The sequence below is a fragment of the Sminthopsis crassicaudata genome, chromosome 1 (genome assembly GCF_048593235.1).
Source record: "Sminthopsis crassicaudata isolate SCR6 chromosome 1, ASM4859323v1, whole genome shotgun sequence".
Taxonomy (NCBI): domain Eukaryota; kingdom Metazoa; phylum Chordata; class Mammalia; order Dasyuromorphia; family Dasyuridae; genus Sminthopsis; species Sminthopsis crassicaudata.
In genome coordinates this window covers 672,725,230-672,746,845 of record NC_133617.1, presented here as the reverse complement: position 1 = coordinate 672,746,845, position 21,616 = coordinate 672,725,230, and the positions used below count along the sequence as shown (strand labels likewise).

The 21,616-nt window shown below is 32.7% G+C and overlaps 1 protein-coding gene and 1 non-coding gene across 6 annotated transcripts in view; both read right to left on the bottom strand.

Annotated features, from left to right (window-relative positions):
• Window positions 1-21,616, bottom strand: part of DOCK3 (dedicator of cytokinesis 3) — a 499,318-nt gene that overhangs the window by 268,763 nt on the left and 208,939 nt on the right. For all 5 annotated transcript variants that reach the window (XM_074283356.1, XM_074283357.1, XM_074283358.1 and 2 more), the window contains exon 5: window positions 15,243-15,339. In XM_074283356.1, the coding sequence (XP_074139457.1) occupies window positions 15,243-15,339 (97 nt within the window). The remainder of the gene's footprint in view (window positions 1-15,242; window positions 15,340-21,616) is intronic.
• LOC141552321 (U6 spliceosomal RNA) lies at window positions 3,191-3,292 on the bottom strand. The gene has a single exon (XR_012485125.1). It is a non-coding gene; the product is annotated as a U6 spliceosomal RNA (small nuclear RNA).

Genomic DNA, 21,616 nt, shown 5'->3' with positions numbered 1-21,616 from the left:
TCTGTGTTTTATAGTTGTATTGATACAGCCATATCTTGGTAGTATTTCATATTTTCTTTAGTTATTTGAAATGAAATTTCCCTTTTTATCTCCTTTCACTAGGTTTTGGTGGTAATACTAAAAATGTTAATAACATACGTGGGTTTATTTTATATCCTACAACTGTGCCAAAATTATCATTTCAACTAATTTTTAGTTGACTCTATTGTCCAAAGCAATTAGCTTGTTTCTTCTTTGTCTTTTCCTATTTTGTCCATTTGTTTTTGTTGTCATAGCTATACCCAGTATTTCTAGCATTATAATAAATAATAAAGGTGATGATGGACATCTTTGCTTATCCCAATCATGTTGCAAAAAGCTTTTAGTTTATTCTCATTATATATACAGCTGGCTCTTGTTTTTAAATTGACACTATTTATATTAAAGAAAGGACTATTCATTCCTTTGCTTTGTTAATTGTTTTTTTTTTTTTAAACAACAAAAATGGATTTTGTATTTTGTCAAAAGTTTCTTTGCATCTATAGAGAAACATGTGGCTTTTATTACTCTGATCATTAACATGGTCTACTACTTTCAGAGTTTTCTTAATATTGAATCAACTCTTTAAGAAAAGTTCTGGATTCAGATTCAAGATAGAGAATGAGATATATTTTTGGACATGGTTAATGTAGGAATTTATTCTGCTTAACCATGTTTAACTGTTATAATGGTTTTGTTTGTATTCTTTTAAAGGGAGAGAAAAGAAATACTTTTAAAAATTGTGCATTCCTCATTATTGTCTTTATTTTTTCATCTTCTCCTTGCTCCCCTTTTTAGAATTAAGAAAAAGGTAGAGTGCAGTCTGTGGCCCTAGTGATTTATACTTGATATAGTCCCACTATGTGTTCAGAGAGATACAGCTGCTGTGTCTGTTTGTTTATTTTGTCTTCTATTGACATACAATAGGAAGCACAGACCATTTCCCATATCAGAAGTTTTTGTTCAAGTATTTAAAACTGGACACCCTCCTCAGTACCTAAAGGCTTCGGGCTGTCTCTCTCTAAAACGGTAATTTCCTTATCGTAATCTGCTATTCTTCCTTGATCTTTTTTGGAGTAGTCCAGAAGAGAGCTGCTTTGTACTACTTTCTCCCAATTTACTTTTCTGGTTTTGTTTTTTTTTTTTTTTACTAATAGATTGAGCAGTTCCTTGATATTACTAGGTAACCAACTTATATAAAATAAGTGAAATCAACTGATATATAACATCCATTGTTTCCCTTTTTCTTCTTAATGAAAGGAACTACTCTTGTCCTTTTCCAAGATGAAACCCTTTCTTCTTAGGCCAACTGACAATTTGTTCCATATTATTCCAATTCTATCAAATGTGTGTAGCAGGGCAAGGATGTAATTGGAGCAAGGTCTGACATATTGTTTTATACCAACTGCTGCCACAATAATCAGTAATGTGGTGAATAAATTAATGATAATTTCCTGATAGCTGATGGATAGTTATTTCAATTATAAAATAATTTAGGAAAAAGAAACTGTCTTCAACACGAATTTAATACTGCTTTGACAACAGCATCAAAAAAGCTCAAAATCTACTGTGACAATTTGTTTTAAAATTTATTCTTTTGAAAGTCAGTTTTTACAAGGTTAAAAAAGGAATGCTAGCAGAGAGAAGCAATATTTTTAGGAGAAAAAAAACCTGATGTTATAAATCTGTGTTTGAACATTGTTCTAATGTCTATATGTCATAACAAGCAAATGAAAGAATGACCCTTTTCCTCCAAGGGGCTATGTGTCAGAATTTATTCATGAGCATGTAATTCTTTGTATTTAGAAAGTCTTAAGCTTTAGTGATGATGGAAACATTTTGAGAAACCTGTTGATGACTTAAAAAAGTGGAAACAAAGATGATTTTCTACTTATAAAGCATCTATAGTCTCTATAATTCTCTATAGAAAACTTTGTTCTTCTTTTCATTAAGAAATCTGAAATTACCAATGTCACTTGTCAACACAGAATCATTGGATTCTAGAGTTTTATGGAAAGACCTCATTTGCCATCTTGTATTACTCAAAACCTGAAAAGAATACCTACTATAATATTGACTTAGAGACCTCCAAAAAAAGGGGAATCTTTCACATCCTGAGTCATTCTACTTTTTCACAGTTCTATAAATTATAAAGTTGCATTTCCCCTGACCTCAAGCCTAAATCATCTTCCTGTAATTTCCTCACATTGCTCTTGACTTTGTCCTCTGGAATCAAACAGAACAATCTTTCTTTCATGGGACATTTTTCAAAAGTTTGAAGATAGCTATGATGTTTCCTTTGAATCTGTTTTGAAATCTAAGGGAGGTATCTTGTACAATTAACATTAGGAGGAGGATCCTCAACCAAAGGGCAGACATGATCATAAGAATGAAATAGAGAATTTACTTATACAAAATGAATTTTTTTGGCAATAGCTAAATCAATACAGGAAAACTGGAAAATCCTTCTATAAAACATCTCTGTTAATTTTTAAATCTAAGATATAGATTATTATATCTCTCTATATACCATATCTAAGATATGAGCTATATAAGACTAAGAACTATTCCATAATATATAAAATGTCAAAAAACATGAAGTTAAAAAAGAGAGTAACTATCAATGATCATATGAAAAATTGCTTCAAGTAATTGATTTTAAAAGAAATACAAATAAAAAGAATCCTGATGTTTTATTTCACATCAGTTTTCTTATTGTTCAACTGTTTTCAATCATGTCTGATTCTCTGTGACCCCATTTTAGGGCCATTACTTGGCAGACATACTGGAGTGGTTTGCCATTTTCTTCTTCAGATCACTTTACAAATAAGGAAATTGAGGCAAATAAGCCCAAGGTTACACAGCTGGTAAGTTTCTGAGGCCAGATTTGAACTACAAAAAAATGAGTCTTCCTGATACTAGCCTCAGTCTCCATCCACTGTGCCACCTAATTGCCCACACCAAACTTGTAAGAAGATAAAAAATTTAAATACCATATATTGGATAATAGACACACTAATATACTCTTGGCGAATTGTGAATTGTTTTAAAACTTCTTAAAATAATTTGGAATTATTTAAGCAAAGTCATTAAACAGCTCATACATTATGAAACATCTTGAGATCCCACTATTGGGAATATATTCTAAGAGTTACAGAATAAATTTATGTATAATAAAATATTTTGCTTCATGAATTTGCATGCCATCCTTGCACAGGGGTGATGCAAATCTGCTCTATGTGTTCCAACTTTGGTGTATGTGCTCCTGAAGCAAGCTTTATAACGAAATATTTCTAAGATAACTTTTCTGTGGCAGCAAAAACTAGACTACAAGGAAAGAAAATTAAGTAGTGGCTGAACAAGTTGTATGAATGTCATATAATATTAGTATGCCACAAAAATGATGAATGTAAAGAATTCATAAAAATTTTAAAAGATTTGTATGAACTCATAAAGTTTGAAAAAGCAGAACAAAGAAAAGAACATATACATTAACTATAATTAAACAAAAGATTAGTGAAATAAAATTAAATTATGAATAATTATAATGACATCTTCAATCTTGAGAAGAAATGAAAAGAACTTTCATCTTTTAACTGTCAGATATAATCATTTCATCAGTTAGTTTTTCTTAATTATTTTTCTTTGTTACAAATTTTTGGGGAGAATCCAGAAATGATTGAAATGAGATAAAAAAGTTTCCCTAGCATTTTTCTTTTATAATAGTGTATAAATACATAAGCACACATGCATATGTACATATACATACATACATATATATGAATACATACATTCATACATATATGTGTTCATCACATTTATGAAAGTTTCATTTATTTTTATGTTTTTAGTGTTTTAAACAAAAATAAGTGTTGTATTTCATCAGATGTTTTTTGTACCCATTGATGAAATCATGTGATTGATTATTCTTGTTTTTAATTAATAATGTGTTTTGTTCATGGATATAGTTTCCCAATGTTTTACCAGTTCTGTATCCTTGATATAAATTCAACCTATTCATAATGACTACTTAAAAATATACTGATATTACCTCTTTGGTAATACATTATTTTACATTTTGTAGTTATTAGTCTATAATTTTCTTTCTCTGTCTTATTTTTTTCTGGCTTGAATATGAGGACCACATTGCTCACATAAAAAGAATTTGGAAAGATACAGTCTAGCTCTGTTTGTCAAATGATTCATATAATATAACAACTAATTCATCCCTCTTGTATCCCCTATACAGATACCTTATTTAATATTAAAAAGAAGAGAAAAATAGTTAACAAAAAAAAAACCAGTGTTTCAACTGAGTCTGATAGAATAAGTGATATTTAACACCTATCAATCAAGGCAAGTACAATTTTCATCACTTCTGGACAAATCTAGTTATTATAATTACACTATACAATGCAGTTTCAATTTGTTATTGCTGCTACTTTCCCTCCCCTCCACTTACCTTGTTAATTGAGTATATTATTTTCTTGGTTCATTCTGTACCAGTTCATAAATTATCCCAAGCTTTCTTGAATTAATATTAATCATTTCTTCTGATGAAATAATATACATATGAAAATACATTTCTGTACTAGTATTTGTTTAGCCATTCAACAATTGATAACTATCTACTTCCCAGTTCTTTGCACTACAAAAGTGCTGCTATAAGTGGGAAGATGGGACCTTTATTTTCATATAAATAAACATATATGTCTTCCATGGAACATATGGCTAGCCACAGGATGTCTGAAACAAAGCTTGTCTACATGATAGGGTCTTACTGGTAAACAGCTTTTAAAAATCAGTCTAAAATCAGAAATCTAGATTTTTAGAACTTAGAAACAGCTCAATTAACTACATATTAATATATTTAACCTTCTGCATCTCTTTGCCTGTTTTGGGAGTGTGTAATAAAGTTTTGGAATTGTTTTGATTTATATTTCCCCTTTTGTTAGTAATTTTGGCAATTCTTTCATATGTTTAATGTTAAATGTTTACAGTTCTTCTTTTGAGAACTTTGTTAATATTTCTTGATGACACCTACTGAGTCTTAATCTTAAATATTCCTGTTACTTGTCTATATACATCTTAGATAAGACACTATTCTAAAAGATATGTTATAAAGATTTTTCCTATCGACTGCTTCCATTTATCTTAGTTGAATTAAATACATTCTTGAAAAATTCTTGTTTAATTTTAATTTTTTTGTAGTTTTAAATTAACAAGTATTTATTTTCTCTCTGTTCCACTTAACTGCCATCTCTATTTATAAACAACAAAATCCAAAAAAACCCAAACAAACCCTTATAACAAATTTGCATAGTCAAGCAGATTCAATTAACTCATTGGCCACTCCCAAAAATTATATCTCAGTCAACATTTTGAGCTCATTAACTCTTAGTCTTATAATTGATTCTTTGGAATTCTAACTTGTTACTGCATTAACTGAGATCTAAAGTTTTTCAAAGTTGTTTTTTCTAAATAACATTGTTGTACAATTTTGTTTTGTGATTCTGCTCATTTCATTTTGCATTATCTTGCACAAGTCTTCCCAATTTTGTTCAAAACTGTCCACTTCATCATTTATCACTGCACAATTAATTCCATTCATATGCTTTTCCCCCCATAACTGGCACCTCCTCAGTTTCCAGTTTTTTGTTACTAGAAAAGTTGTCATAGGGACTTTTTCCTCTTTCTTTGATCTCTTTGGGGGTATGTACAAAAGAACTTTCCAATTTCATATAATCAAAATTGTAATAATTTATAATCTCTTTATCTGGCTTAATAACGTACTCATCTCACCAAGATACATTAGCATCAGCATGTTGTCTAAACATGTAGGCACCCTGTAAATTAATGTTGCTTATGTTATAGGGTCTAACTTTAAATCAAAATAAGAGGGAAGTATTTTAATACAAGAGGTCCTCTGTAGTAATCAAGAAAAATCAAAGAGAATAAATGTAGGGAAAACTATATATGTAATGAAATTACTTCTCTAAATAAATTATGGAATAGCAAATGAAATTCTTCAAATACCCATGGCTATATTCCCAATATTTTATTGTGCTGTTTCTCAACTAGTCCTTGGCCATATCACATTGAAATTTTTTACAACATACTTGTGATTTTATTGTGATAGGGAACTCCAGTGAGGAAACCCTCTCTAACAATGTAGATAAGCACTTGTTCATAGTTTTAAAGGGTTATTTGTTAAGAAAACAAAAGCCAGAGAGAATTTTGGAGACTGAATATAGATCAAAGCATAGTATTTTCAACTTTTTTGTTGGTTGGTGGCTTGGCTGTTTTTCTTTTCTCATTATTTTTTCCTTTGATCTGATTTTTCATGCCCAACACTATGAGTATGGAAATATGATTAAAAGAATTGTACATGTTTAACCTATATCGAATTGCTTGCTATCTAGGGAAAGGGGGAGGGGGAGAAAAAATTTGGAACACAAGATTTTGCAAAGGTGAATGCTGAAAACTATCTTTGTATATATTTGGAAAACAAACAAAACTTATAGTTTTGAATATAAATATACAAAGCATATCATTCATTTTTACTGATTCAGCTCTCTTCTACATAAAGCTCCAAATTAGGATCCATTGGATATATCTCCAATGGATAAGAAGCTTGAAATCATAAAAACCAGAGTTTGAATCTGGCCTCAGACATTTAATAGCAGTGTGGCCATGAACAAATAACTTATTTAGCCTCAATTTCCTCATCTCTAAAATGTAGATGATAATAGCAATTACCTTAAAAGGTTGTGAAGATTAAATGGGATTAAATATATGTATAATAGTATGTATATATATATATATATATACATATATATGGATAGCTTTACAAACAATAAAGTCTATATAAATGTTAGCTGTTATTGACATTCTGAGGTATAGTGTACTTTTCCAGTTATTATGCCCGTTCATGTCCTCTACACTCTAATCAAACTGAACTAATTTGAGCCCCTGGCAATACACCCTGTGTTTTCTCATACTTGTGACTTTGTTCATATAATCTTTCACATGTCTCCATCGATTCAATTCCTACGGATCATTTAAATGCAATTCTTCTCCAGGAAGTTTTCCAAGATCACCCCGAGTTCACAAGCAGCTGCCTTCCATCCCTTGCCCATTTTGTTTTACAATTCCCCAATGTACTCATGTTCTTAGGTCTTACTGTTCTTAGATCTTAGGTCTTATTGTTCTTCATTTGTGTCTGATTTTTCTTGTGCAAAAAAAATTGTACAAATATGCACGCCTATATTGGATTTTACATATATTTGTATCATGTTTAACATATTTTGGATTACTTGCCATCAAGGGGAGGGGTGGAAGAAGGTGGATAAAAATTGTATTTTCTCGGCAAAAATACTGGAGGGGTTTAAAATTTCCTTCTGCAGCCCATTTTATGGATGGCAGAATAACTGAGACAAATCGGATTAAGTGACTTATCCAGGGTCACACAGTCAGTAACAGACCACATTCAGGAAAGTAAGTCTTCCCTTCTGAGCACCATGGCACCTCCTCGTGGTCCCTTAACTTCTCTAGTAGGCTCTAAATTTAAAGATATCTCTAGCACCTGTCACAGTGCTCTAGCTTACAGAGTTAACTCAATAAATGTGTGGTGAATGAATTAAAAATGAAGACTCAATTTTATATAGTACGTTACGGGTTTCAAGGTGCTTTGGTGATCCCCTGCATTATTATTATCACCTCATCTTGTGAGATGAGTAGAACAAGTATTTTATCTGCATTTAACAGATGAGGAAAAAGATTAAAGGAGATTAAATGAAGCTAAATACTAAGTAAAACACATCAGGTGGAGTCTCACTATTCACATTGATCAGCCAATAAGCATTCATTAATTAACACAGCTAGTAAGTTTTTTACTTGAATTCAGGTCATTCTGACACTATTTTATCCACTAACCCATCCCCCAGTTCTCCCAGTACATCCCGGGCAAGGATGGCATCCTGGGTGAGGATGGCATCCTCTCTCTCTCTCTCTCTCTCTCTCTCTCTCTCTCTCTCTCTCTCTCTCTCTCTCTCTCTCTCTCTCTCTCTCTCTCTCTCTCTCCCTCCAATATAGGCGTGCATATTTGTACAATTTTTTTTGCACAAGAAAGAAAATAAGATTCAAGCAAACAACAAAAAAGTGAAAATGATCCACACTCAGTTCCCACAGTCCTCTCTGGGTATAGATCATTGGAACCAGCCTGGATCATTTGAGAGATATTTCAAAAGAAAAATAACAGGATTAGATGGGGAGAGAAAAAGAGAAAGAGAGACAGAGAGACAAAGAGAGACAGAGACAGAGAGAGAGACAGAGACAGACAGACAAAGAGAGAGAGAGAGAGAGAGAGAGAGAGAGAGAGAGAGAGAGAGAGAGAGAGAGAGAGAGAGAGAGAGAGAGAGAGACAAAGAGGCAGAGACAGAGAGAAAAATTAAAGATGGGACCCAGGCTATAAGCTTAGAATGATGATGGTACTCTAAATAGAGTTAGGAAGAAGGGAAAGTTTTTGGGAAAATAATTAGTAGTTTTCCATATGTTGAATTTAAGATGTCTAGAGGCAAAATTGGAGTCAAAAGAGAGGATAGATAGAAAAGAAGATGAAAGTCATCTATGTAGAGATAATAAATGAAACCAGAAGAGCCGATGACATCACCAAATTAATCAGTACAAAGTCAGAATAGGGCTCAGAATCAGACCTGGAAAGATGCCCAAAGAGAGAAGAGCCACCAACAGAGAAAAAGAAAATGTGGTCTGAGTGATGGGGGAGAATGAGGAGGGAGCAGGGTCCCAATACCCTGGAGAGAATAGAGTACACAGGAGAAGGTGATAAACCATATCAGAGGCTACAAAGAGGGAAAGAAGGATGAGGAATGGGAAAAGGAATTCAAAGATCCTTGGTAATTCTAGACAGAGCAGTTTCAGTTAAATGATAAGACTGGGAGCCAGAATGCAAAAAATTACAAAAGGGAATGAGAGGAAAGAAAATGTAATTGTAGATAAGAAAAGCTATTCTAGATAGGTTTCTTAAAGAACTTAGCCACTAAAAGAAAAAGTAATCTAAAATGATATCTAGCCGGAATGGGTGGATCAAGTGAGGATTTTTTTTTATAATGCAGGAAATATGAGCAGGGAAATAGCCAGTAGACAGGGGATGATTAAATATTAGTGAGAGAGCAGGGATGATAGAATGGACAATCTTCTGGAGAAGACAGGGTGGAAGGGAGTCATTTGTATGTGTAAAGGGGTTTGTCTTTGCAAGAAGAAAGGTCACTTCTTCATATGAAATAGGAGTGAAGGAGGAGACAGCGGCATAAGGTATCTGCACAATGTGAGATGAATAACATGGGGAAAGAGACAGTCCTCAGTGAATGGCCTTAATTTTTTAGTGAAATATGAGGCAGAGTTCTCAGTTGAGAGGATAAAGAAAGGGCCATTGTTGGGAGGCTTGAGAAGGAATGAAAAGGTTTGGAAAATTCACTGTACTGAATGGATAGTGAATCAATTAAAGAGTCGTAGAAAAATTTGTTTATGAAGGACCAGAAGAGATAATATGTTGTAAACATGTAGTGGATCCAGTCAACACAATTTGATGATTTTTCTCCAGTTTTGTTCAGCAGCATATGAGTAGGAGTGAAGGTAGCAGATGATGAATTGGAAGGGAAAAATCTTATATAGAATAAAGGGGAGAACTGGTTCACTAGGGATGGTGAAAGGGGAAGATGGGAAAAGGAAAAGATGGTAGCTAGTGCATAGGTGAAGGAATGATGGTACTGTGAAATAGGGAAGGGAAGAGGAGGAAAATGTTTAGGTAGGATGACAATAAGTTCTAATTTGAGTATGTTGAATTTGGGGTGCTAAAAGGATTTCCAGGTGAGTCAGTTTTACTGTATTGTTTTCCTTCTGAAGAACTCCATTCCAAATCTTTCTTCAATTCCAACTCTGGGTTCCTTATCAATAATGTACATTCATCTAAATCTATCTTCTATACAAAAATTTGAACTCTATCCTACTCTACTAAACTGCCAATGAAGAATCAATACAGGTGAAGATAACCAGCAGGTACTGGCAAATATGAGACTGGAAATCAGGAGAAAAATAAATAGAGGGATCAGAATGTAATTAGATATAAATATTTAGGAGTTATCTGCAAAACACTAGAGCTGATGAGATCAAGATTAAATGTAGAACAGCAACAGAAATATTATATGATGATCAATTCTGATGGATGTGACTCTTTCCAACAAAGAGATGATTCAGGCCAGTTCCAATCATCAACACCCAGAGAGGTGCAATAACTGATTGTGTATCACAACATATCATTCTCACTCTTTTTTTTGTTGTTGTTGCTTGCATTTTGTTTTCTTATTCATTTTCTCTCCTTTTTAATTTGATTTTTCTTATGCAGCAAGATAATTGTATAAATATGCTTACATATATTGAATTTAACACATTTTAACATGTTTAACATATAGTGGATTGCTTGCCACCTAGGGGAGGAGGTGGGGGGGAAAGGGGAAAATTTGGAACACAAGGCTATGCAAGGGTCAATGTTGAAAAATTATCCATCTAAATGTTTTGAAAATAAAAAGCTTTTAAAAAAATTAAATGTAGACAGAAAAGAGGAGAGGGCCCAGATAGAGTCTATGGGTACCCTAATCCATAGGAATTACGGTGATAGGAACATGATGAAACATGTTGATGGTCCTGCAAGGAGATTGAAAAGGGGTAGTCATATGACTTGCAACAGTGTAAGCCAAGTCTATATGTCTCAAGGGTCAATGCTATAACATGGCCACTAAGGATCGAAAGAACAGTGTCCCAATGTAGTTTATTTTGATGTTGTTGAATCATTTCAGTCGTGCCCAACTCTTGGTGACGCCATGAGGGATTTTCTTGGCAAAGGTACTGGAGGGTTTTGCCTTTTCCTTCTCCAGCTCATTTTACAGATGAGGAAACTGAGGAAAACGGGGAAGTGACTTACTCAGGATCCCACAGTTAGGAGATTTCTGAGATTGGATCTGAACTCAGGAAAATGCATCGTTCTGATTCCAAAGTCAGCACTCTATGCACTATGGCACCACCTAGCTGCTCTATTTCAGTTTATTCTAGCCATGTAAATTATCTATAACAAATCCAAACAAGCTTTGAAAGAGAAGGAAATGCATTTAAGAGCATTGCAAAGAAATAATCCTAAGAAAAATTGCACATGTTTAACCTATATTGGATTACTTGCCTTCTAGGGGAGAGGGGAGGTGGAAAGGGAAAGAGAAAAATTTGGAACACAAAGTTTGGCAAGGGTGAATGTTGAAAACTTTCTTGGAATATATTTTGAAAAATAAAAAGCTATTATTAAAAAAAGAAAAAAATCCTAAGGAAGAACACTAAATTTTATGAACACTGAGAGGAATATGTGTTGGATTGATAGGTTCCCATATTTAGGACTGGAAGGGACAGAGGTCATGTAGTCCAATCCCCTTAGTTTACAGAGTAGGAAACTGAGACACAGAGATATGCTTGATGTTACACAAGTGCTATGCAGGTTTCAAACCCAACCCGCTAATTCCAAATACTTTGCCCTTCAGAATTATTCTGATTTTTTTTTGAGGGAACAGAAATACTGATATATTTACTTCTGTTGCATTATTTTGGCTAGAGACTAGAAGTTAGCTCAAAGATTAAATGAAAATACAAATGGAGTACTCACAATTTACCAAGCAGAGAGGACTTCCTGCTTGGATAAGAGCCTGAGATTTCAGGATGGACTTAATGTGTACAGACTAGAATGCCCAGGTAGGTTAATGCTACTTTGGGGTTGGGTAGGGAAATGGTTTGAGATGAAAGATGATATTTTCAAGTAGGTTATGAGGGAAGATGTTATAAACTAAGAAGATATCAGAAGGACTGAAGCAAGATGGGGGAAATTATAGCTAAATAGATTACATTAGGAGATAGAATTACCATTTAGTCAGTGCCTAGGTAATATTCTTTAATTTGCACTTATAATTACTTTACTCTGGGGTATTATTTCTAAATTTGCATATTCTCTTTTTTTCCTTAGAAATAAAACCTAGAAAATGCAATCTTATGGTCTAAAGTGGGAGGCAGTGATAGAAGAGGGACAAATAATTAGAGAGTGTGTATGCAGATTGCTGAGGAAGACAATTTAGCTCAGGGCCCAATAAAGTTCAGAAAGATTGGCGCTACTAGTTCGGATTTAGAGATCAGCAGTTAAATTATTTGTCCTTACATTTTCCACGATTTTGATTTTTGCTTGGGAGGACAAGTATTTTGAGTCACAGATGAAAACTCATGGGGACAAATGTAAGGATGATGGTGCTTGGGTTACAGAAAGTTTTGTATATTCAATGAAATTTAAAATCCAGGTCAGATCCTCAGATCCTCTACTTTTCCTCTGTTATTATTTTTTTCATATGATTGTGTGTTTGTGGAAGAACTCTGAAAACATTTATTGGAAGCAGACACTTTCGATTAGTGTAATTAGCTGGGGAACAGTAGATAGGGTGGGTATAGTTAAGAAAAAAAGGGATTAGTGGATTGGTACAATGCAAATAGACCCAAAGCTGGTGAGATGTTTTTGAACCCAATTGGCACAGATGCTTTAGATGATACTGATTAGTAATAAATCTTTTGAGTATTTAACAATAAAGCAACTATACTTCAAGAGCTAAAGGTACAATAAAGCAGTGATCCCAAATGTTCTACCAGCATCCTCAACTACTTCCCCATGAAAAAAATCCAATGAAATGTAAGCAAAATAACCTTGTACTTACGGACCACTGAAGAAAAGTTTTCCTTATATTTAATGAATGTTTCATATGTGGAAATAGAGTGATTTCAAAATAGAAAAAAGACAGCCTTACTAAAGTACTTTTCTTTCTGTACTTTTTCAATAATATGTGATTTTCTGACCAATTTGGTTTAATATAATAATATGTATTCATTGATTTAATATGACAAACTAAAAATATAATGTATTCTACTTAAATGATTTTTATAATATACATAAAAATGAAAACAGATGGCTGTGAATTTTGAATCTTCCATTTACGTTTATTTCAACTTCTAAAAGTATACCAGATGCCAATCTTTTTGCCAATAAACCACCATACAAGGACAATTTAATTTTCATAGCACTGCTCCTATTACATTGTTGTTAGTCGATAAACATTTTTAAGCACCTACCAGGCACTGTGCTTAACACCAGGGATAGCAAGAAATGTATCTAATGGGGGAGACAACATGCAAATAACCACACAGACATTATATATATATATACATATATATATGCATATATATGTATATATATGTATACATGCATATATGTATATAAACAGATATATATGCATGTACAATATAAACATATGCATATATAAATAGATAAGATCAATGAAAATAATCAACAGAGAGAAAGCACTGGAGCTAAAAGGTAATGGAAAAGGCTTCCTGTAGAACTCAGATGTTATCTGGGAATTGTATGTCAGGGTTTGAGGGGGTTGAGAATGGAGTAAGGTATAAAAAATTTGGAAAAGTAAGAGGGGGCAAGTTGTGAAGGACCTTGGATATTAAATGGAGGATTTTATATTTGATCCTGCAGGTGATAGGGACCCAGGGGATTATACTGCAGAGAGGGATGACATGTGCTTAAAGGAAAATAGGAATTTAAGTTTTTTAATTGAAGTGAATTTCAAAACCCAATTTAAAGAGAAACTGAGAATTGTTCATAAAATAGGTTTTCTCAATAGTTCTCTGTGTGTAAGTATATAGAACTCCAAGAAAGAATAATATCTCTGTGGGCATTTAATGTGGTAAGAAGGATCTTGAAAATCTCTGATTCTAGACTGTAAATTTGAAATACAGTAAAGAAATGCATTTATGACCCTTTAAGTAGCCCTGAAGACACCTTAATTGACATTCTCTGCTACTATAATGCTTTCAAAGGACAAAGGTCATCTACCTCAGTCTGTATTCCAATTTCATCTACTTTAAAGAACATGCAGAAAAGAATATTACTCTCTTCCTCACTTTTTATAGCTCCTTTCAAAGACTAGGTTTTATGATTTTTAGTTAATAATTTCATTTCTTAACCTAGTTGTTTCCATTTGCTGGTAATTTTTTTTGTGTGAATCTGAAGAGTAATGTGTATTTACGTCCCCAGTGATATTTTTAAAATTAAGAAATATTTTATTTTGAAGATTTAAGTATTAAAGACAATTGAACCTATAAATATTATACTGAAATTCAGTGGATAAGGCAGCCAGGTATAGCGGAAAGAGTATGAGTTAGAGATACTCGGGTTTCTATTTGCTCTCTGATTATTATTAGTTACATGATCCTATATCTATGTCATTTTATTTCTCTGTGCCTTAGTTTCATCATCTGTAAAATGGGAATGACAGCATGGAAGATCTATAAGTACCTTAGTTGGTATAATCACAGAAGGCTCAGACACCTCAATTCAATCAACAGAGATGAAGTTTTGTGCATCTAAGAAAGATGGTTTATGTGCTATGATCAGTATGAAGTGAGGATCCTTCTGGTGGGATCAAGAAAGAAAGAAATGTGATTAACTGATAGGATTAATCATGTCTATGCCAAGAGTGACAATCATGTGAGGAAAAGCAGCTTTGGGAATGTGAACCTTTATAACAGAGAGAAGTGCTAGAAATGGATTAATTGAGAGTAATTCTCAGATCCTAGTGGAGATACATCCTAGGGGAACTTCATGAGTACTCAATGAAGAGAGAAAACTTTCAGTATCCAGGAACTGAGAATTGTGAATCCCTTTTTTGCCACATGGATTCTCTACACATATGACTCATTACCTTGGCACACATTATCCCCAAAGACCCTGAGAAAGCATTAATTGACAATCATTCTATTAAAATGCTCCATGGAGTTAAATTTCTGAAACACTGGGACTCTTTCTTATCAACCCACTGGCAAAATCCTGCACGCTAATTTTAAGAGAGATGCTACAAGAAACTATTAATGCAACTTGCTTGTGTAAAAATCCTCAGTTCAAAGTAAACAATTTTCAAAGGCATTCTTAAATGTTTGTGCATTATTCCCAGAACTATTTCTGGTTTGTTATTGAGAGATTCCTAAGATGCCAAAAGCCACAAGGTGGTTTTTAATTGATACTACGGAGCTTGACTCAAGGTCCTTGCTTCTCACTAGATACTTACCACATAGAGTTGCTTCCAGAGACTAGCCCACTCTTGTAGTGTGGCTGTGACCTCTGTCACAATAGAATCTTCTAGTGGAACAACAGTTTCATATTGCCTACAAAACAAACACAAAATCCATATTAGTGCTTACAATATTGCATACTTATTTTCTGGGACAGAAAAGTCAGAATATTCTACACATACTTCTTTTTCCAATAACTTAATTCCTATTAAAATTCTGTACAAAAGTCTGTATGTTTGTACCTCTTCTTGCCTAAAATCCTTACCATTGGGGGCAAAAGATTATAATAATTTTTAGTGAATTGTTTATAAAATGAATTTATTCTATATGTATTTATGAAAAGGATCCCATTTTTCACTTCATCCATTATCATGGTTTAATGGTAAGAACTTTGCTTTTGGCATTATAGAATCTGGACTGAAGAGCTGCATTTTGTCATCTTTGAAGAGTTAGTCATCTTAAAGTCATGGTGAACTCTTAGTGATACTACTTAGGATTTTCTTGGCCAGAGTATTGGAATGGTTTGCTATTTTATTCTCCAATTCATTTTACAGATAAGAAACTCAGGAAAATTGGGTAAAGTGACTTGCTCAGGGTCACAAAGTTGGTAAATTTCTGAGGCCAGAAGGCCAGATTTGAACTCACTAAGAGGAATCTTCCTGATTCCAAGCCCAGTGCTCTCTTCACGATGCCATCTAACCATTACCAGTGTTAAGTTTTAAATAGCACTTAATCCCTCTGTCTTCCCATGTGTAAAATTAAGAGGGTGGGACAGATCATCTCTAGTAGAGTGTTTCTTAAATCCTAAGAATTCTGATTGTTCTATTGTTCTATTCTTTTTTGTTTCCAAATATAACATAAACTCCTGTGGAGGCACATGGCATAAAATATCAGATGCTGCCCAGAGGAAATCGTGCATTGCATTTAAAAAATTTAATAAGCTTTATTTCTCTTTCCTGACTTCAGCTGGAAATGTTTATGCTATTTTAGTTTAGTTTAGCTGATAAAAGTTTTGTTTTTAGGAAATAATCAGTAAGGCTGAAGTATTCATAAATTCACTTTTTCTGTCATTTCTTTCTTGCCAATAATGACTTGTCAGTAATAAGAGAAAATTCATTTTATTAGGAGCAGCAAAAACATCTCTTCCTATTTTAAAGAAAATGACAAAAAGGACAACTATGTTTAACACAAGTCTTACATTAATGTCAAACACTATAGACATTTAAGAAGATAATTATATTCTCCTAATAATGCACTGATATTCTAGTGAACTATTCATATTAAAAAGCAGAACAAAGGCACATTGCAAATGATGTTGAAGTTACCCATATTGGCCAAACTACAGCTTAGCTAAAACCAAATTTCTGTCAGTTTATATATTAATATTATATATTAAATGAGACACAATGCTTAATCAATTTTCTTTATTACACTAAGTATCTAAATTTAATTCAGTTCTGCTCCCAAAAAAACCCATTATCAAGGGCCAAAGTTCTGTAAACCTCCATGTTAGATTCTTTAGGGGGAAGATCCAAAGAAGTCAGAACCTGTCCTCAGGAAGTTTACAGTTTATACAGTAAATAATAAACTAAACATATAAACATAAATATACACATCACACACATATATTTTTGCTCAAGAGTTTTTTTGATCCAATTAATAAAATCACTCAAACATATATTAAGTACTGACTATGTACAAGGTACTATGGTAAGCTTTGAGAATACAGAAACAAAAATGAAATAGCCCCTGCCCATAAAATTTTACATTCTAATGGGATAGAAAATGTGTACAATATAGGTATAGACAGAATATATATGTATACATACGCATGTATGTATGTATTTATATGAATGTATACACACATATACTTTGTACACTTGTACAAAATACTATACTGTATTTATTTCTTTGTATACAACGGTTACACATATATGTGTGAGTATAAATATGTGTGTTCAAGAGTATATATATATATGTATTCATATATTTATATGTGTATAAATATACTTATAAGTGTATATAGTATGTATGTAGATAGATACACACACACAAGCTAGTTTTGAGGAGTGTTCTAGCAGTTAAAGAGATCAGGAAAATATCTTCAGGGAAAGTCGAAATTCCAAAAGGCAAAGTGAGGAGGTACAAGATGAATCTTGGACAAAGCCATAGATTCACTAGCTCCCATTTTTGAACCTTTGCACAAGACCTTAGCTGTGCCTGCTTCCTTACCCCAAACCCTTAGTTTTTCTTATTTCCTTCAGGCCTTGGCTTAAATCTCATTTAACCACAGGATATTTTTCCTCCTAATGTCACCTGGTTAGATCTTCCCCTTTTAGACTGTCATCTATCTATCTATCTATCTATCTATCTATCTATCTATCTATCTATCTATCTATACGCACACATAAATATATATAAAATGCGTGTGTTGTGTATTTATGTGTATATATTTTGTTTATTATTTTCATGTTGTTGTGCTATTCGAATTTAAGATCCTTGAAGGCTGGGACAGTACTGAGCTCAGAGTTCTCCTTGATATTCTCTTGTCTCTAGGATTTCATTATGATGTCCTTCTCATAATTCTCTATCTATTTTTCCAACTACTTTTCAGTTTCCTGTCTTGGGACTTTCATTTGCATTATGTTACAATGGAACATTCTCTTATAACAAAAGCAAAATAATATTATTTTCAAGAAGCCAAGAACATGATGAACCATAGAATGACATAAATTCTAAATATATCCTTTTATATTTGTTAAATGTCACAAATGGATTAACTGTATTACTCAGCACAATATCAAACTTTGGGAGATTATATGAAAAAATTATGCTTTCTCCACAGGTCTCATATAGTACAAAACAGAACAAAGAAACAAGAAATATAAGTTGGATCTGGTTTTATGGCTAAAGAAGGCATGTAGAAAATTTGAAGGGACAGGATCATAAGGTATACATTTGACGTGATATAAAACATATTTCTATGTAAACCGGGTTGCAAAAAAATCAAGAAAAATCAAGAAATAGAAAGAAATATGCTTAAATTTAGTCAGAGTTCACTAATTCTCTTTGTGTAGGTAGATAACATTTTTCATCATGAGTCCTTTGAAATTGTTGTGTATACTGTATTGATCAAAGTAACCAAGTCTTTCACAGTTGATTATCATTACAATATTGTGTGCAATGTTCTCCTATTTCTGCTTACTTCGCTTAGCATCAGCTTTTATAAGTCTTCCCAGGTTTATGTGAAACAATATCTTTCACCATTTCTTCACAACACAATAGCATTCCATCACAATCATTTGCCACAATTTATCCATCTATTTTCCATTTGATATCATCACCTCTGTTTTCCAGTTCTACACTACTACAAAAAGCACTAATATAAACTATTTTTGTACATATGAATCCTTTTTTAAAAAAATTCTTTGGGGTACAAAACTAATAGCAATATTTGTGGATCAAAATTTTTAGCTCTTTGGGCATAGTTCCAAATTGTTTTCCGAAATAGTTAGACCAGGTCATAGCTCTACCAACAATACATCCAAGGAATTTTGTAGCTAAATTCCAGAATTTCCAGATCAAGGAGAAAATACTGCAAGCAGCCATAAAAAAAAAATCAAATATCGAGGAACCACAAATCAGGATTATCTAGGATCTAGCAGCTTCTACTTTAAAGGATAGAAGAGCTTGGAATATGGTATTCTGGAGGGCAAAGAAACTTGGACTGCAGCCAAAAATCAATTCTCCAGCCAAAATAAGCTTTATCTTTCAAGGGGAAAATGGACATTCAATGAAATTGAGGATTTTCATTTATTTTTGATGAAAACAAAATTTGATGAGATGAACAAAAATGTTGATCTTTAAATACAGAACTAAAGAAAAGCATAAAAAAGTAAAAAGAGAAAAAATGTTTTTAAAGGTTAAAATGTTTACATACTTAAATGGGAAAAAGATATGTTTAACTCGTGAAAACTGTATTTTTGTTAGGGTAGAGAGTGTAGGTATAATTTGACTTTACTGTGATGTTATAAAAAAGAAACTAGGGGTATAAAGGGATTGTACTGGAAGAAGAGGGATGAGGAGGTTAAAAATGGTGTAAATTTCATTTCATGAAGAGGTAAAAAAGATCTATTACAGTTGAGGTAAAGAAGGGAGGGAGATGAGCATTCTGTGCACCTTAATATTATAGAATTTGGCTCAAAAGAGACTATAGACATACTTAGTTTAATATAAAAACTTGTCTCTTTCTATAGGAAAGTAGAAGGAAAAAGAGGAAACAAAAGGGAGACATAATAGAAGAAGAAGGGGAAAGAAATAAGAAAGGAACTTAAAAGGGGAGGGTAAATTGAAGGAGGTGGTGGTCAGAAGCAAAACACTAATGAGAAGGGAAAGGGGGAAATGAAAGAGAAAATTTTAACTTGGGGAAAATAAGATGGAGGGTAATACAGTGTTAGTAATGGACAGCAAAACAATACTAGTGGGGGATTTCAACCTTGCTCTCTCAGAACTAGACAAATCAAAGCACAAAACAAACAAGAAAGAAGTTAAAGAGGTAAATAGAATTTTAGAAAAGTCAGGTATGATAGACTTTTGGAGACATCTGAATGCGGACAGAGAGGAATATACTTTTTTCTTGGCAGTACATGGAATCTACACAAAAATTGACCATATATTAGGGCATAAAAGCCTGAAAATAAAATGGAGAAAGGCAAAATAGTAAATGCATCTTTTTCAGATCATGATGAAATAAAAATTACTTGTAATAAAGGGCCAGTAAAAAATAGACCAAAATTAATTGGAAACTAAATAATTTAATCCTAAAGAATAAGTGGGTGAAGCAACAAATCATAGAAATAATTGATTATTTTATCCAAGAGAATGACAGTAAAGAGAAAACACAATAAATTTGTGGGGTGCAGTCAAGGGGAGATTAAGAAAATTGAAAGTAAGAAAACAATTGAATTAATAAACAAAACTAAGAGTTGATTTTATGCAACCTCCCCAAATAGGTAAACCTTTAGTTAATTTCATTAGAAAAAAGAAAGAAGAAAATTAAATTGCTAGTATCAAAAATGAAAAGGGTGAGTTTCCACTATTGAATAGAAAATTAGAAAAGGCCCTACATGTGCAAAAATGTTTGTAGCAGCTCTTTTTGTAGTGATTTCAGAGAAGCCTGGAGAGACTTACATGAACTGATGTTAAGTGAATAAGTAAAACCTGGAGAACATTGTACACACAGCAACAAGATTATGTGATGATCAATTCAGATGAACTTGGCTCTTTTCAACAATGAGGTGATCCAGGCCAAATCCAATAGACTTGTGATGGAAAGAGCTATCTGCATCTAGAAATAGGACTGTTGGGACTGAATGTAGATCACAATATAGTTTTTTCTTCTATTTTGTTGTTTTCTTTCTCATTTTTTCCATTTTTGATGTGATTTTTCTTTTGCAGCATGATAAATATGGAATCGCACATGTTTAACATATATTGGATTACTTGATGTTGAAGGGAGGGGATGGGGAGAAGGGAGGGAGGGAGAAAATTTTGGAGCACAAGGTTTTATAAGGGTGAATGTTGAAAACTATATTTGCATGTATTCTGAAAATAAAAAGTTAATATTTTAAAAGTTTTATTTTTAACAGAAATTTATTTTTCTTGCCTTAATTAGAAAATTCTTAATTAGAAAAAGGTTTCATGTAACAAATATGTACAGTCAAGCAAAAAACCAAAAACCCTCAATGACTGTGTTCAAAATTCTGAATTCTTAAATAAATCAACTTAGAGAAGTGGATAGTATGCTTCATCACTAGTTCTCTGCAATTAGAATGATCACTGCTTTTATTTTAAACCTCAGAACTTATTTGCCTTTAGAGTATTGTTGTATACATTTCCTCCTGGTTCTGTTTACTTCATTCTTTATCACTTTATAAAAGCCTGAAAAACTTTAATAATATATTAATGCTACAATATAAATTACTCTTGTTCTACTTACTTCATTTTGTATCTGTTTATACAAGTCTTTATGTGTCTTTGAAATAGCTTATTTTATCATTTAAGACAGCACAATAGGTTCTCATCAAATTTTGCTAACATTTCCCAACTGATATGCATCTACTGTTTCAAGGTGTTTTTTTTTACCATCACAAAAGAGCTGCAATAAATACATTTATATACATAAAGAACCATTTTCTCTTTTTTTAAATCTTTTTTGGGAACAGACGTAGTAATAGTTTAGATGGGTCAAAAAGTATGTGTTCTTTGGTAATTTTTATGAATAATTACAATTGTTTTCTAGAATGGCTATACATATCCATAGCTCCATCAACAATGTCTGTTTTTTCCATAATTCCTGTAATGTTTATCA